General features: G+C 28.2%; 1 protein-coding gene across 2 annotated transcripts in view; it reads right to left on the minus strand.

Moving 5' to 3' along the window:
* LOC129976084 (rho GTPase-activating protein 26-like) overlaps positions 1–18,029 on the minus strand; it is a 258,723-nt gene that overhangs the window by 29,646 nt on the left and 211,048 nt on the right. For both annotated transcript variants that reach the window (XM_056089459.1, XM_056089458.1), the window contains exon 6: positions 6,437–6,547. In XM_056089459.1, coding sequence (XP_055945434.1) covers positions 6,437–6,547 — 111 coding nt within the window. The remainder of the gene's footprint in view (positions 1–6,436; positions 6,548–18,029) is intronic.

Genomic DNA, 18,029 nt, shown 5'->3' on the forward strand with positions numbered 1-18,029 from the left:
ACAAGCGGAGAAAACTCAAGTTAATGGTAAGAAGAAAGCAAAAAGGAACTGAATCACTTTCAAATGGCGTATTGCGTGTTTCATCACGACTTAGGACAATAATAAAAAAAAGCATAAGAATTTTTTTTTTTTAATTTCATTTTAAACATAGGGTTTTATTGGACAAAATTGTGATTACATTGTTGAAAACTAAATTCGTCTCAATATTATTAGACCTTCAAGACATTAGGATGAGCGTTATTTTAAGCCATATTATATATATATATATATATATATATATATATATATATATATATATATATATATATATATTCTTACAGTCAACTTCAGTTGTCAAAGTCTTATGTTCGAAAATTCTACCTACTAAAAGTAACATATGAACATAGTTTTATCGCTTTTTTAAACAAATATTACTGTCATCCTGATTCAGTACGATGACTGAAAAGATTAGATATTCATCAAATTTCTAATCACCAGAATCGATGTATAACACACCGCTAACAATGTCTATCTTAAAAACCCCTTACCTTCATAATATAGAACATAAGTGTGACGTGATTGATTGCAGAAATATTTATCTATACTTATAATAAAGCTCAATGTGTGTGTGTGTGTGTGTGTGTGTGTGTGTGTGTGTGTGTGTGTGTGTGTTGGCGCTCTACAGGCCAGGTCATTTGACATACAGCTACCAAATTTGGTACATGTATACCTTAGAGGTCGGGAATGTGCATCTGGGATCCCTTTTTTTGAAATTTTAATTAGAATTTTAACTATTAATTAAAAACTAACTTTCCTGCCGAAAAAAATCTTCCATTTTCCCCACCGCCAAATGAGTAAGGCTTCATTTTTTTTTTGTTCCCAACAGTAATGAGGCTAGGGTTAACATTTTTCGGCGGATTATTTCAAACGATTCTGTTTATTTTCTTAATGTTTGATGCATTTAAAATTAAACATTGTTAATTAATCCATGTTTCAGATTCATTCTGAAGTTTTTTTGAATTAAAATAACACAGAATAAAGGAAATTAAAAATGTACAATCTGCATAGCGTTACCCCAACTGGCGTAGAAAAATTCATGCATTTGCGCTACCGTAAGTGGCGATGAAAATTCACGCATGCGCATTATCTTCTGATTGTTGCCATGGCAACCATTATCAGCGGATGATTTAAATTATTTTTAGGTTACTTGCATGCTTTTGTAAGTAAATTGTATTTAAGTTATATGTTTTTTGTATATGCTTATAGTTTTAAGTACATCGTTTTTTAAGTAGATTTTTTTTAACCTGTTTTCAATTATTTAAATTATTTTTAGGTTAGTTGCATGATTTTGTAATTAAATTGTATTTATGTTAGTTATATATTTTTTTGTATATGCTTATAGTTTTAAGTACATTGTTTTTTAAGTAGTTTTTTTAAACCTGTTTTCGACCGATTATTTTAAACGATTCATTTTATTTTCTTAGTGTTTGATGCATTTAAAATTAAACATTGTTAATGAATCGATGTGTTCATGATGAATCTGAGAAAATTTTGCTGACCAATTCTTGAGATATTACATAAATTAAGAAAGATATTCTTTAGTGCCCATAAAGTTTAAAGCTCAGTGACTCTATTATCAGTAATCATATTATTAAAAAAATGCTTTGTTTCAATAAAAAATATTATTACATTAATTGCAGATTCATCATTTACACTTTAATTTAAAGCATAAATTCTACGATAGGTAACAGAAAATGAGAGAGATACATATCACGTTACGACTGAAGGTCTTTATAATATTATGATTGAATTATATGACTATCAAAATTTGAAGTTTTAAAATATTTTGCTGAAGAATCTATTAAAGTTGGAATTGCGTAAAATATTTAATGGTACGACCGGAGTTTAACCCCCTGCTTGGCGCTATTTTTAAAAATCGCCAACAACGGCCTTGCGAAATGTTCAAAAGCAAAGGAGCAGATGTTCAATTATAGTGCATAATAAAGATTGCCAGCTTTGGCGCATTATCGCAACCTGCCGAAGAAGGGGGTTAAACTCCGGTTCAACCAATTTAATTAGTAAAATTTAAACGAACATTAAGATTGGCGAACCGGCTGGTCGCCAAAGGCGGCTAGTTTAAAATAATTTTTTTGAAATAATCCAATATAATATACTCATACGATGTTTTAAAGTCGGGAAAGCTTTGAAAAATGATGATTCACTTAATTGTAATTGAGAGAAAATGCTATGTTTCTGAGATTGTAAATGACACTTATAATGACTTAGTTTTGTGCTTTAAATTTTCATTCTAGAGGAAGAGAATTCTTTGAAGAAAAGTAAATCATGAAATAAAAGCAGTAAGAAAAAATAATGAAATGGTGTCACGCTTTTACAAGCTTCTGTCTAGCAAACAATCGCATTATTCAAATCACCAGTATTGGCCATCTTCGGATAGTAATAAACGAGAATATGTGGCGCTTTACAAAGCAGATCATTTGCCAAATTTCGTATAAAGATAATTGGAAAGAGCGTCATGGCGCAATTTTCCTAACATTTCAAATGAAACAAGCAATATTTTGGAGTTCTTCCACTCTAAATTTTAAAAATATTAAAGCACGGAAATAATTTTTACACTTTTGTAAAATTCAAAAAGTCGTTTTCTTTAATAATATCAATTTAGTTATATTGCATTCTCCCCCCTCCCCCCGAGTTTCGTTATTTTTTTTAAAACATTTCTGCCTTATTTTTAATACATTTCATTGTTGCGAAGAAATTTGAACCATTTTCATTGTTTCGACAAATATTTAATGACGTAATTTTCCTTCATCGTTGAAAGCTAAGGACGAAAGATTCTGTTCACATGAAGAATAAGAAGGTGAAGTTGCAGAACTTCGAAAGACAATGCGAAGTTAAACGATACGAACGTTAGGTTTTAGGACACAAACCGAACATTAGGTTTTTAATGGCACTATCATGTCCTGGTACTTAACTCCCAATAAACAAAATACGTGTAAAGCTAGTGAAATAGCATGGCAAGTCAGAATCTGATGTTTAATAAATAGTCAGACGAAATAATCACGAAGATATACATTTGAGATTTAAGTGAAATGAAACACAATCAATAATCCCGGCGAATCAGCTGGTATCCAAAAGTGGCTGGGTTATTATTAAATAATTTAAAAAATTATAATTATTTACAAACTGGGGAAAATTCGTCTATGAAAACCGCCAAACCTCGCCCGCTTGTTACGATCGGTCAATGCCTTAAAACATTAACTTTCTACTTCCTCATATACGTAGCATAGAGAAAGTATTGTAATCGTTAAAAAAAATTCGAGCTCCAGATTTTGATGAAGTTCGAGATCGAGATCTAGACCTCACCGAGTTCTGAAAATACATTTTTGAAATCATGTCTGTCTGTGAATGCAAAGACACAAAAACACTTTCAGTTAAAAGGATGAAATTTCGTATATGGTTTAAACACCAATTTAGTAGATTTCCTTCAGGTTTTGGGCGAAATCTTTCAGTGGAAGTATGTCTATTCGTCTATTCGAATATCAAACTACAAAGTGAAGAGAGCTAGGTAGATAAAATTCTGTACATAGATTTAGCATCTATAGTGAAGACATTTATCAAATTTTGAGCCAAATCCAACAAAGGCTAGATTGTCTGTCTTTCAGAAATATGTAAACAAAGTAACTCAAAAGATTAAGCCAAAAGTTAAAATAGGCGCCAGTTTATATTCATTTACATCTTTAGTGTCAAAACTATCCATCAAATATAACGCAATATGACATTATTGATATAAGTATACCACAGTTTGAAAAAAAAAAAAAAAAAAAAACTTGCTTTAGAACACGAAATTACAACTCAATGTCAAATGATGGATATAGGTGTTCAACAAAATTCAATATGTAAAAAAATAAAATATAATGAAATGTTTGATTATTAAAAAAAAAGTTTAAAGTGTAGGAAAAAAATAAAGTAGTGGAAATAATGCATTTAGATACCACTTTCATTATTTTTATTTCAAGTGAATTCATTCGCGCTGTCATAAAACAAAGGCCAAATTCTAAAATACAATACCATGTACAGAAACTGTATACAAACAATAAGTTATATAGAGAAAAAAAATTGGAAGCACCGAATTTTTTTCAAACTGAAATCTACTTTTTTTATATGTACTACTAGCCGCCTTTGGCGACCAGCCGGTTAGCCAATCTTAATGTTCGTTAAAATTTTAATAATTAAATATTTTATACAATTCCTACTTTAATAGCTTCTTCATCAAAATATTTTAAAACTTCAAATTTTGATTGTCATATAATTCATTCATAATATTATAAAGGCCTTCAGTTATAACGTAATATGTATCTCTCTAATTTTCTGTTAGCACCCGTAGAATTTATGCTTTAAATTAAAGTGGAAAGAATTAATCTTCAATTAATATAATATTTTTTACTGAAACAAAGCATTTTTTTTTATAATCTGATTACTGAAAATAGAGTCACTCAGCGTTTAAACTTTATGGGCACTAAAGAATATCTTTTTTAATTTATGTAATATCTCAAGAATTTGTCAACAAAATTTTCTAAGATTCATCATGAACAGATCGATTAATTAACAATGTTTAATTTTAAATGCATCAAACACTAAGAAAATAAAACGAATCGTTTAAAATAAACGGTTGAGAACAGGTTTTAAAAAAACTACTTAAAAAACGATGTACTTAAAACTATAAGCATATACAAAAAATATATAACTAACATAAATACATTTTAATTACAAAAGCATACAACGAACCTAAAAATAATTTAAATCCAGTCCGCATCTGATGATAATAATTGTCAACACAATGCGGAATTCAGAACACAATGCGCATGCGTGAATTTTCAACGCCAGTTACGTAACGCAAATACGCGATTTTTTCTACGCCAGTTGGGGTAACGCTATGCGGATTAAAAATTTTTAATTTCCTTTATTCTGTTTTATTTTAATTCAAAAGTACTTCAGAATGAATCTGAAAGATCGATTAATTAACAATGTTTAATTTTAAAGGCATCAATCATTAAGAAAATAAACAGAATCGTTTGAAATAATCCGCCGAAAAATATTAACTCTAGCCTCATTACTGTTGGGAGGAAAAAAAAACTGAAGCCTTACTCATTTGGCGGTGGGGAAAATGAAAGATTTTTTTGGCGGAAAAGTTGGCGGTGGGGAAAATGGAAGATTTTTTTGGCGGGAAAGTTAGTTTTTAATTAATAATTAAAATTCTAATTAAAAATTCGAAAAAAGGAACCCCAGGTGCACATTCCCAACCTCCAAGGTATACATGTACTAAATTTGGTAGCTGTAGGTCAAACGGTCTGGCTTGTAGAGCGCCAACACACACACACACATTGAGCTTTATTATAAGTATAGATTAATAATGATTAAAATTTAGACAACAAAGGAAAAGCTTTCCAATCAGAGACAAGAAGTCAATATTCGGAACTACCACAGCTAATTATAGACATTTAAACACTGTAGCCAAGTGGAAGCATTTATCACAGAAGAAAACCTTCGTTTTAAGAATTAATCGGGATGAATAAGGATTGGTATGATCGAAAGCTGGATAAAATCGTGAATTTTTAATGAATATCAACTAACTGTTTTATGTTTGTCAATCGCTAAGCGATGACTGTGCCATCATTCTACTGTAGTGCACTGACTGATTAATCTACTGCATATAATCTTTATTTGTGTAACATTGTTATTACTATTAATTCTTGCTCGTGCTCGGTAGTAGCATTAAGTAGTTTTTCCTTTAGAAGATGCGAAATCTATTAATTTTGTAAACATAAATCGCTAAATATGCTGTTTCAAAAAAAGTCAACTGTACTTTAACTTGATAGTTTAGTGAAGAAAAACCTTTTGATAGATAATTGTTTATCAGCTTTATTAGTTCAGCTTATAAATAAAATAAAGAAGTCGACAAAAATATTCAAAATAGAATATTAATTTCGAAGCTACTGTATAATATAAAAGCTAAATATTCAATGCATATAATGCATTTGCAATTAAAAAAACTCATTATAGTTAGGAAAAGCACTTGGGAGATGAAGATGAATAAGAAAATTAGAACAATTTCAAATAAATTATTTTTTTTTTTATCATTTCTATTGTATTTAACATATTCAAAACAGAATATCACACTTCAAGCTTCTCTGTAATATAAATGCAAAACATTTAACGTATATATCACATTTGTAAGGGAAAAAACCATGACAATTGTATGTTAAAAAGGAAAGAGAGAGGGAGAAAAAAAAAAAGAACAGTATTATTCAACTTCGGTTAATTGGAAGTTTACTGTATTTTTTACTTATATATAATTATAGCAAAAAAAATAGTGTCATTATAGAGGGAAAAAATTGTAATTAGATGAGGAAATAAAAAATTATAAACTCCAAGAACTCACTGTCTCTACAAATTCAAACTTTTTCCGCTCCTGAACTTCTTGAAGAAAAAGGACATATTCTAAGGAAGACCTGGAGAACTGTCGTTGCTCTGTTTCCAGGCTAGCATCAGCCTAAAAGAAAGATTAAAATGAATTGAAAAAATACTTTTTATATTAAAAAAAATAAGAAGAATTTCCATATGAGGAATATTTTTTTCAATTCTAAATACTCTAAATGATAAAAAGAGCCTAATGAAAGTAAAGAAAATATCGTGAAGTATTTAAAAAAATGTTTAATATAATTAAGATGTCTGTCTACTAACAGTATAAAATAACTTTTATGCAAATTATTAATATTCATATAATCATTCATACAACTATTTAAATTAATGCAAATAAAAATTTTTAATGCTTGTTCTTTTCTGATAAAAAAACCATTCTTAAAAAATATTTTTAAAACAGTTTTTTCGATACTTTTATATTTAAAATATTTTCATTGACAAAACTGTATAAACAAAATTACAAGAAATACTAAATAACCATAAGAAATGCTAACTTCTTCTAACCATACAATAACTTAACACAAGTATACAAAAAAAAATGACGAATCTATCAGTTTAAAATTATAATATAAAATCAAAAGCAAGGAAGTCGTTTTTGCAACGAATAAAATATTTCCCAAGTTCAAACATTGGATCAACAACAGTTATAAATAAGAATTAAAAAAAAAATTATAAAATCTACAATTCAACACAAATGAGACTTATCATCAAACACAAATTTTAAAATGTTTGACGATAATTATTATAAAAGAAAGTCTCTTTTTAATGGCATAATATAAATTATGATTCATAAAATTAAAGGAAATAACATTCGTTTTTCAAAATACTATATAATATACATTTCGAAATTGACCAAGGAAGTCGCCATCTGCCATTTCACTCCAGCTGCATTTTCAAATGCTTTATCGCACTTGCAAAACAAAATACAATCTGTAAAAAAACAAACAATGGCTGTCAAATAGTAACGAGTAACCTTTAAAACCATACGGTAACTTTCATTTTGTTTCATTGTAAATTTCTCATTATTTTCTTTCAATAGGCAACTGAAAACAAAATTAAATTACGTTCCGTGTTCACTTGCGAAGTTTATGGGTTATAAAATAAAGAAAAGCAATTTAATCCTGAGTGAAAAATATATGAGAGAAAAGCATCGAAAAGTGCGATGAAAAAACAATTACGTCAACCATGCGATAAAAATACTTTCACTTCTTTAAAATATTTTGGATAAATACCTCGAAACTACAGCCTTCAAGTTCAATTAATATGCTCTAATAACTTGAGAAAAAGTGAATAATGGCATCACTTTCGGGAAAGATTATCTATAGAAAGTGATATCGAGTTTATATGATAGCATTAAAAGCGTATGTCCTGATACAGGAAAATTCGATATTATGCTCGATAGATATTAACTAGGTATAATGTGTTTATCCAAGGCATTCATATTTTTTTTCCTGGCCATTAGCTATGACTACATCAGTTATTTGAAAAAACTTATATTCTTGACGGAATGTCCTTTCTGTACGACTTTTGAATTCTATTGTTACATTTCAGACTCATAACATACATTCTTGTAATGTAACTACAAGAAATTTTACTAATTCTTTCTTAAAAAGTAATTAACGTTCACTATGAAGTATAACATTAGTTAGTGTTATAAATGAACTCTTATGCATTAAATAAATGGTTTCAAATGCTTTTAACTCTAAAAAATGTAACAGATATCTCTCTGGCAGAATTTCAAAGGTAGTTTGCTGCTACAAAACAGTATTAAAACATATACTAATCGCCTCAAGTGACAAGCTGGTTCGTCGGAAATATTTTTATAATTTTTGTAATATTTTATATATAATTATTTATATATACTTATTTCGGATAAATATTTATTATTATTATATTATTTATTATATATTTATTTCGGATAAATAGTTTAGTTATAACGTCCATCGCATTATCTGTCATTAAATCTATGTTATTTTGATTCTCTTACTTAAGTTTTAATTATTGTGCACATGAACCTTTCTAATGAAGACCGTCCCATAACGTCATAAAAAAAGTGTAAACATCTAGTTCACCTATTTTCAAATTTCGCGATATTGTAACTCCGTTTTTTTTTTATTTGTTTTATAAACTACATAAATATTAAACATAATTCTTCATCTTTAACTTTTAACAATGGGAAACAAATCAAGGATCTGATGAAACAATGAAAACGGTTTGAACTATAGGGCCTAATCAATTACTGGAAATTAGGAGGCAATATTTTTTTTTTAAAAACTGTAAAAATTTAGCGAACTTTCGCATAATTTAACTGATATAATTACAATTAAAATTTAACTTTTTTAATGGTGTAAAATTTATTTTAATGTAATAATATTTTTAGAAGTTATTGAGGGGGAAAAGACCAAAACTTTGCTAATTTTTTATTTAATTAAATTTTTGAGAAAAAAATTCGTTCCGAGGTGCACATTCCCACTCTTCGAAATATAACTTGTTAGCTGTGCCAGACTTGGAAGTTCTGTATTTTTATGTAGGATATATATATATATTCGAAAAGTATAAATCAAGATAAATGCAGATTTTCGTCTGTTTCAAACAAAGTGAAGACAGTGTGGATATATTACAAAAGGCACTTTTAAATTCATGAAATATTTATTAAGGTTTTTATTATACTTGTAGTGGTTTTATACAAACAAATATATATTAAAAAAATTTGTAATCTTATGCTAAATTTACTCGTATTATTCAGCATATGAAAACAGTGCATAACATAAAGAGAGAATACTTTTATGTAAAATATCTTGTATTCTATAAAAAATTGAATATTTTTAATAATATAATTAATTTATCTAAATCTTTTTAAAAAGTGGAGAAACATTAATAGAATCTATTAATACACGTTGTTGGATTTATAAACAAATTGTATTAGTAAATTTTACTCCATAAATCGATTTTTTTTTATCCGCTATTCCAAGAAAAGTATTATATCTGTACTTGATATTTTCTATAATATTTGAACGCTGCTCAAGTAACATTTGTATCATACATCGAAGTTATTTTAAAAACAGACTGAATTTAATTATATTCCAGAGAAAGAAACTGTTTTTATATTTTTGGTGGTCATAACAAAGCTATCATAAAGAAAACATAGAGGGGATTGACTAAATAAAACCTAACCAGTGAGAGTGTTCCCCTCAAAATTTTCTCGCATACCCTCTAATAAAAGCGAATTTGAGTTTTGGGCGCGTTTTTTCCCAAATTATGATGATTAAAACCAAAATTTGATACAGGACTTCAATTGCGGGCACAAAATCAAATACGAAATTTGATTCTTCGCAATTATCGCGTTTACATTCTTCTAAAAGTACAGAATGTCAAACGGTCAACTCCTTGTTGGATTTGGCTCAAAATTTGACAGATATCTAGACTATAGATGTTAAATCTGTGTACTGAATTTTCTCCATCTAGCTCTCTTCGATTTGTAGCTATAATGTTAACTTATATTAGAGCAGGCCGAAAGAGAGACTTCCCCTGAATAGAGTTTACTCAAAATTTGACAGAAATCTACAAATTTGTTATAAAGAGCATATGCCAAATTTCAGCCATCAAGCTCAAAATGTTTTTGAGTTATCACATTCATCAACAGGCATGATTTCAAAAATGTGTGTGAACTCTGGAAGGTCTAAAACGTAGAATTTGGTCCAAATGTCGAGTTCGAATTTTTTTAACAATTACAATACTTGCTCTATATTTCATACACGAGAAAGTAAAAACTAGTACAAAAATTAACCTAATTACCAATGTCTTTCCTTAATATAACGATCAAATCAGCTTGGAGATTGCAGCAATAGCAACGGTTTGATCGCCGGGAATGCGACATTGAAGTCGAATTAACGGCAAACAAAATTTTGATATACAGATATTAAAAACTACCAAATACGTTTTTAGATTTATGATTCTTATTAAATTCAGATATGATGCCGATTCAAATAAAACATTGTGTAGTATGATTCTTTTGCATATAAAATAAATAATTTATTATCATTCAGAAAATACTTTTAATTAATTTCCCCATTAATAAAACAGGCTTAATGAATTTCAACTAACAAAAAGAAATATTAAAATTTAATATGCCATAAAATGAATGTTACATAAAAAAGTTAATTAAAATAAAAATTTTAAAAGCTTGAATTTCTAAAGCTTTTTTTTATTCGTTAGTATAATATTAAGATTTTAAAAAAAGGTTTATGAATGTAATAGAATTACAATGAACATTTTTATAAATTAATATTCTAAACTATTTAAAAATGTTTAGCTTCCATTAATACAATCAGTGGATTACAGATATAAAATTCCTAAGAAAAGATCAAGAAGCATCACGTGTATAGCTGATGCTTAATTGATTATTATCCATAAAAATATGCAATTATAATTTATTTATAACATATAAAAACAGAAACACTTTATAGATCTTTCATTCAAGTCGTTCCGTTTTCCATCAATTTATCTCCTTTCTTCTCATTTGCATTAAAAAAGCTACCCTCAATATCTTTTTTAAACAATTATTTATCTTACACGAGTACTGCTGTTTTTCAGAAAAATTTAACTATGGATTAAAATAGAAAAATAATTCTTATTAAGAAAATAAAGATTTTGATTTAGTATTTTCATTCATTTCATTTGAAATTAAAAATTATTAAAAAATAGCCCTTTAAAAATTATTTTTATTACTATACTAAGTTCTAATATGGTGTTAGATATTGTTGAAAATTCTCATACATTATGTAATTATAGAATACAGTGTAATTTTCACAAAATTCGCGAATTATTAATATTTTGAAAATTACAAAGAGTATAAAATCTTTTAAAGCAAACGATATCTCTTAATACAAGATAGATATTCGAATAACATGTAATGTGATAAAATCTTTCAAGAGTAGAATATATTTAATTTCGAAATTAAATGAAGACAGATATGACATTTAGAAAAAAAAATAAAGCAGTACAAGGAACAATTTTAACGTTCTACTCGAGACTAGATAACAAATGACATCGCATCTGGAATCTGGCAGTATAATTCATGGAAAGATAGCGCAAATAAAAATGGAGAAAAAAAATTCAAAAGGTAAGAAAAATGCTTAGACTTTTCCGAATTCTCTTACTGAGCAAAATTTTGAATGAAGGGAGAACTTTGAAATTTTACCAGCATAGAAAAAAATTACTAACATACATATTATATAAATATAATATAAAGGGAAGAATTATTAAATGACTTGTTTGAAATTTTACCGATGGTAATAAATTAAAAAATAAATTGTATTTCTATTCAAATTTTAAAAATTGCAATTCAAATGATAAATGAAATATTACATTTTCATTTTCCCCTATTATGAAGCATTATAACATTTCTTTTTCAAAATGAACATGCTGTTTATTTTATAATTCTAAAACTGTACAGCATGATGATAAATTACTGGAATACCAAATTCAAGCATAAAATACGCACTGTAAAAAATGAATTAGATTTTATTTTATAAGACTTTAAGTAAAAAGATTTAAAAGAAATTTAAAATTTGAGAAAATAGCGTTTGAAGATTTAAAACAGAATTAAAACGCAATGCAAAAAAAAAGTGTAAAAATGAATTGAAATACAAAAAAAAAAAAAAAAAAAAAAAAAAAGAATATAAAAACTTAATTCTACAAAGAAAACAAATCATTTTAATAAAAAAAAGCATAATTTTTTAAATAAATATGTTCAGAAATTAAAAATATGAAATAAAGAATCGATATTTCTGCAACAAAAAAAAATATTCAATTTAATCACCTAATTTAATAAAATATATTTAGGGTGAAAATTAATTTCATAAAGATTCTTCTTTGTAAAAATAATTGCTTCTTTTTTAAGGAGGAAACATATATATATTTTACAAGTTACCTCTTTTGCAGCATACGGTTCCGCACCACATAACGATATATTAGGAAATGAATAACTATGCAATACGGAAGGTGACCCCATTATTTTTTTTTCCTTTAAAGAAAGGTAAATATACATGATACCTTTAACAAATTAATAAATTTATTTTCGCTAATAAGCAGAGTAGACAACAAATTAAGCAGAATTTTTGATGATATTGAAAAGTTTTCAGGCCGTGGGGTATTCCGAGAATACCACACCCAATTACAATTCTTTACACCCGTTTATTTAGAGAACTCGAAAAGAATTTTCCAATATTGGAAAAGTTATTATATCATCCCAGGATAAAAAGTGTTGATCTTTTTAATACTTTTCTTCCACTATTTAAAAAATTTATGCGAGTAATTGCGTTAAAAAAATAATCATCGCTGTAAGCAAATGAATTCCTCTGCAAGTTTACCTCTACTGAAAAGATAAAAACAACAAGGAAGAAAGGAGAAATATTTTCTAACTCAGAGGAATTTTACTTTGTTGTTTTAAGATTTAAAAAAAAACATTTGGGCCAAAAAAAATAATCATAACTTTTTTTAAAACGTCAATTTTACTTTATAATTATTTTAGACATCAGAATTATATTAAAAGTCTATATTTGTATAAAAAATAAATAAATGGGAATTATAATAAAAAACATGAAATTGTTGCATCATATACGTTACATCACTAAAATGCACATATGAGAATAAGTTTCATCAGAGCAATTAAATCACTAAGAAAAAAAAGTTGATAATACATTTCCCCCGTCATTTTTAAGATTAGGAAAGAAAATACATAATTAGACTTTTCTATACATTTTTATAAACAATACATAATGTTACTTATTCTCCCTATTCCTACATAAATAAAATTAAATTAAAATAACACAGACTTTTTCTTCTTAGTTTTGTATTTATTTTTAAAAATGCTTTTACTGAAAATGAACAAAAAAAATCCTTATTTATCTTTTATGCCCATTTAGGATTTTAAAACACTTCAAATACAGTTAAAAAAAATCAGCATTGTTTTAACATCCGAGATGAATTCCCGCAAAATAGTCCGAATTTACAAAATTGCAACGTAAAAGAGAATGATTTCATCAACACATACCTGAAATTACAATATAAATGCCTTTTGATTACCTTTGAAAAGTTCGCAGTTCTTCCCGACAGGTATCCATGCGTTACAGCTGCTCAAAAAACATAACAAAACAAACGATCGCTACCGAATTGACCGTCCGGACCACAAAACCATTTTAGATGTGGTTTATTTGGCGACCGGGGATGCAACCAAGCTTCCAAAACATTGCACCCTAAAAGTTCTCGAATTCGAACACGTTTTGTTTTCGCTGCTCTTATTGTTATGGATAGTGGAAGGGTGGTTCGGAGGATGAGAGAAGAGATCGAAAAACCCCACGCAAACGATGCAATTGAGACAGCACGGCAACAACTCGGCAAGCACCACACCGTTTTTACTACTGAGTCACTTCTGCGGGGGAAGGTAGCGTTGGCGACGGAATCGCCGCTTTTGCGACTCTCGTTTGACATGCGCGCGATTTTTTCTCTTTTCTAATGCAGACGATCTGAATCAGAGAGATAAGTCAAGGGTGTTATTTGTCAAACTCCAAACGATATTTTTTACGAAGGAAGAAAAGCAGCATATTTTAAATGTCGGCATACACACTTCTGTTGGCATGAATCAGTAATGTTTTAAAGAAAAAACTTAAAAGTGAATCATTTTAAAAGTAAACGCTACTTCATGGTTAATTTTAGAGCTTTTTACCAATAGGCGATAAGTTTTTGTGATGTGTTTCCTGCTTTCTTGTCAGGACATGCATAAAGCGAAGGTCAAATAATGTATGTAAGTTCACAACTGCCCACAAGCAGTAAAAAAAAAAAAAAAATGAACACAAACCAGAGGGAGTCTTTTCTTTTATATTCTTTCTTTTATATTTACGAAATAATTAAGTCTAGCTCCATTCTACACTGAAAAGACTTGATTACGCATTCTGACCTCTTCCCCTTACCCCAATTAAGATTAAAACTGAAACTATTTACAATTTTCGCCTCTTCGCCAAATTTTATTTATTTCTTATTTTTTATTTCTGGGTTCAATTATCGTGTTCACTGGATAGATTAATGATCAAAAATGCTACATGTTGTCGTATTTTGCTTAAAATTAGATACAAACTCACAATACTGATGTAACAATAATATACTGTTGCGTTTAACTGTAGCATTTACGTGCATAAGACTAACAGATAATTTTTTTTATAAAGATCTATAATTCTAGTAATAAAATCATATACCATACTTCGTTTAGTAAGTTCAATGCATTTTTGAGCTCTCATATATATATGTAGGCACGCAAACGGTAGACAAAGTTCCCGCTGGCGAATTCTGTCCAGAATTTCACATAGAAGTACAATATTGGTGTAAATATCACAAGCCAAATATTATTCATTCATTCCTTTCAGTATTTAAGTTATAATATTCTCAGATCAACCAAAATGAATTGAAAAGTGGCTTTTCTCTTTGAACTCAGGAGACTTAAAATGTGAAGAGTTATGAAAATTTAGCGAATCATTCTTGAAATTTGAGACGTTTTTATTTATTTAGAAACATGGTAAATTAAAGATGTTGATAAAGACAAAAGTATATATAGATTTTTTTTCGCACAAAATGTATTATTTCAAAATAAAATAACCAGGGGGAATGGTCTCGCCGAAACTTTCTCGTATCTCTAAAAAGTACTTGTGTTACTATTAATCATATGGAATTGGCGAATAAAATTACAAAAAAGGCCTAGTAGATTGTAATCTTTGGCGATTAATCGCTGGAATGTGGCTAATATACTAACCGCATGTGTCTTTTAGACGCCTCTTTTCTGAACGACTGAAACTAAAATTTGACATAGAACTAAATTGAAATGACAAGATCACATATTGAATTTCATATATTTATTTAAGTCATTGCGTGTTTTGAGTTGTAATGTTTACATGCTTGTGAAAGAACAAACGACAAATGGTCATCCCTCGACAGCTTCAATTCGAAATTTGATGCATATCTATACTTTAAATTTTAATTCATTTGGCTCACTTCATTTTGCCCTTATCGTGTTAAATTATATTTCAACAGCCGCACAGACAGACTTCCGCTCAATGGATTTCCTTCACAATTTAGTAAAAATCTACAAATTTGGTAGATCTACAAAAGGATCCTACATAAAGATATTAATTTTATCCCTAACTTAAGAAATTTTTGAGGTATTGTATTCTCGGGAAACAGACAGTTAAACATAATCTCAAAAATGCGTTTCCCGCTCTTAGGGATGTCTGAACCGTGGAGACTCATCCAAACCTCGAGTTCGAATTTTTGACGATTACAGTATTTTATCTTCGTATTCGTTTGTACTTCGTACATAAGAAATTAAAAAAATATATTTATTTCGAAACATTTCAGCAAAACCTGTTTAATCTTATAGCAAGATTTTAGACTTCCTTAGTCTTATAACACGATTTTAGACTTATTTAGTCTATTTTTATTTTTAAGAGTTCCTCGAAAATAGAGCAACAATTTGTGTGACAGAAAAAAAGATTTAAATTATCCCTAAGCCTATAAGGGTAAATCAACTAATTAAAACAGCTGAAAAATTATTATAAATTAAGCTGCGCCCATGGCTTCCCGAAACAAACGTACATGTTCCAGAATGATGTCCTGATATATTTGGCCTGTCATGATTCCAATTTAAACATGCAGGTCAGTTCTGGAACCCAGAATAATTCCTCCCCAAACGAACAATCCTGCACCTCCGTAACGGTTGTTCAATGGTGTTTTCTTGGTGGTTGGTGGTAATGAATCCATATGAAATATGGATATAATCTCCATATGAAAGTTCGGCGAGAATCAGACTCGTGGAACGAGTCTGATTCTCGCCGACTCGTTCCACGAGCTAAACCTCGACTCGTCGGAAAACATCACACAAGCCCCTTGTTGCGGTGTGCACAATGCATGCTCTCTACTCCAGGCATGTATCAATTTTTTTAAACTTTTAACAGTTAAAGCGAAATATTGACATCTTTCAAAACGAAAAAAAAAAAAAATGACATTATATTGTGTGTGTGTGTTTACTGTTATTTTTTAATCAATTTTTTAAAGATATTTTAAGCATATATTTCAAAATTGTACTTCGTATAAAATAAAATTTAACCTGCACGAGCTGTTAAGCATATACGGGTAAAATCAGCTTTCATCAACGTGTTGCCATCACGTTGACGAAATTTAAATTAAAAGATTAAGATAACTTTTATTGCAAACAAAAACCTAGAAAAGTGCAATTTTTAGAACATGTCTGTATGAAATGAAATAAATATGAAGTACAATATTTTCTAAAAAATAAATACACAAAAAAGTCTATGTGGTTTTTAAAATATCTGTATTATTATTTCAATAATTCTTAGTATTTAAGATAAACATGATCTAATATTTAAAGGAAATACACTCTAATTGGTTCCCAACAGCTAATTTCTACACCGTAAATAATATGCATACACATTTAGTTAAAAAAATGATCTAAATGAAGTTAAGAAATGTATTTAATGTAGTTTGAGTCAATAAATGTTCTGAAGAATAATGAGTTTTAAATTTTTACACAACCGGTCCAGTTAATCATGTTTAATAAAATAATCTTGAAGCCTTAACTTTTTTTAATACACAGAAATCCCACACATATACAAATTGACTCAGTTACAAAAAATTGATTGAGAAAATCTACATATTATTTCATAAAAATGCGGCGTTGTAAACCATTCTATTGGCCATTTAGAAGACATCTCAAAATTCTGAAGTTTGGCCTAAAATAATGAAATTGTTGATTGTCTTAAATTAATGATGTTGAAAGCTTCAAAACTCGGTCAGACTTCGTCTCAGAAGAATGAAATGTTTTATTATTATTATTGTTGTTTATTTATTTAAAGCTTAAAAGTATTTAATAAATTAAAAGTTATATTGCCGAAAATATTTTTCTGCATATGACTTATATTAACGAAGGACTGAATAAAATTTAGAATTTTAATGTTTTCAGAAGCATATTTATTGACTGAAATAGAATATTATTATTTACGTCATTTAAATCCATTTAAAAGTTAAATTGAAAACTGAATTTTATGATGAATCAGAGAAATTTATATTGAATAATTCCTTGAGATATCACAAAAATTATATAAAAAAAATTCTTTAATGCACATAGGACTTCAACGTTAAATGATGATTATATTCTTTTAAAAAGCCATGTTAAAGTTCATCAAAAAATGTTTTGCATTATTCGAAGTTTAAGCACTTCCGCGTCAATTTAAAATCAAATTTTAGGGGAACTAAGAAAAAATTAGAGATATGTAGTCTAATGAATAGAAAAGCGTAAAACTTCTATAATATTATAAGCTATGTAATATCAAAATTTGAAGCTTAAAAACATTTTGCTGAAGGAGCCATAAAATAAAGTTACGTAAATTATTTAATTGAGAATTTTAAAGATTATTAATCCCAAAAATTACACCCCAAAAATTGTCAATTTTTAATAAATCCATATAAATAATGTAAAAGTTTAAATA

This window comes from Argiope bruennichi, chromosome 7 (genome assembly GCF_947563725.1).
Source record: "Argiope bruennichi chromosome 7, qqArgBrue1.1, whole genome shotgun sequence".
NCBI lineage: Eukaryota > Metazoa > Arthropoda > Arachnida > Araneae > Araneidae > Argiope > Argiope bruennichi.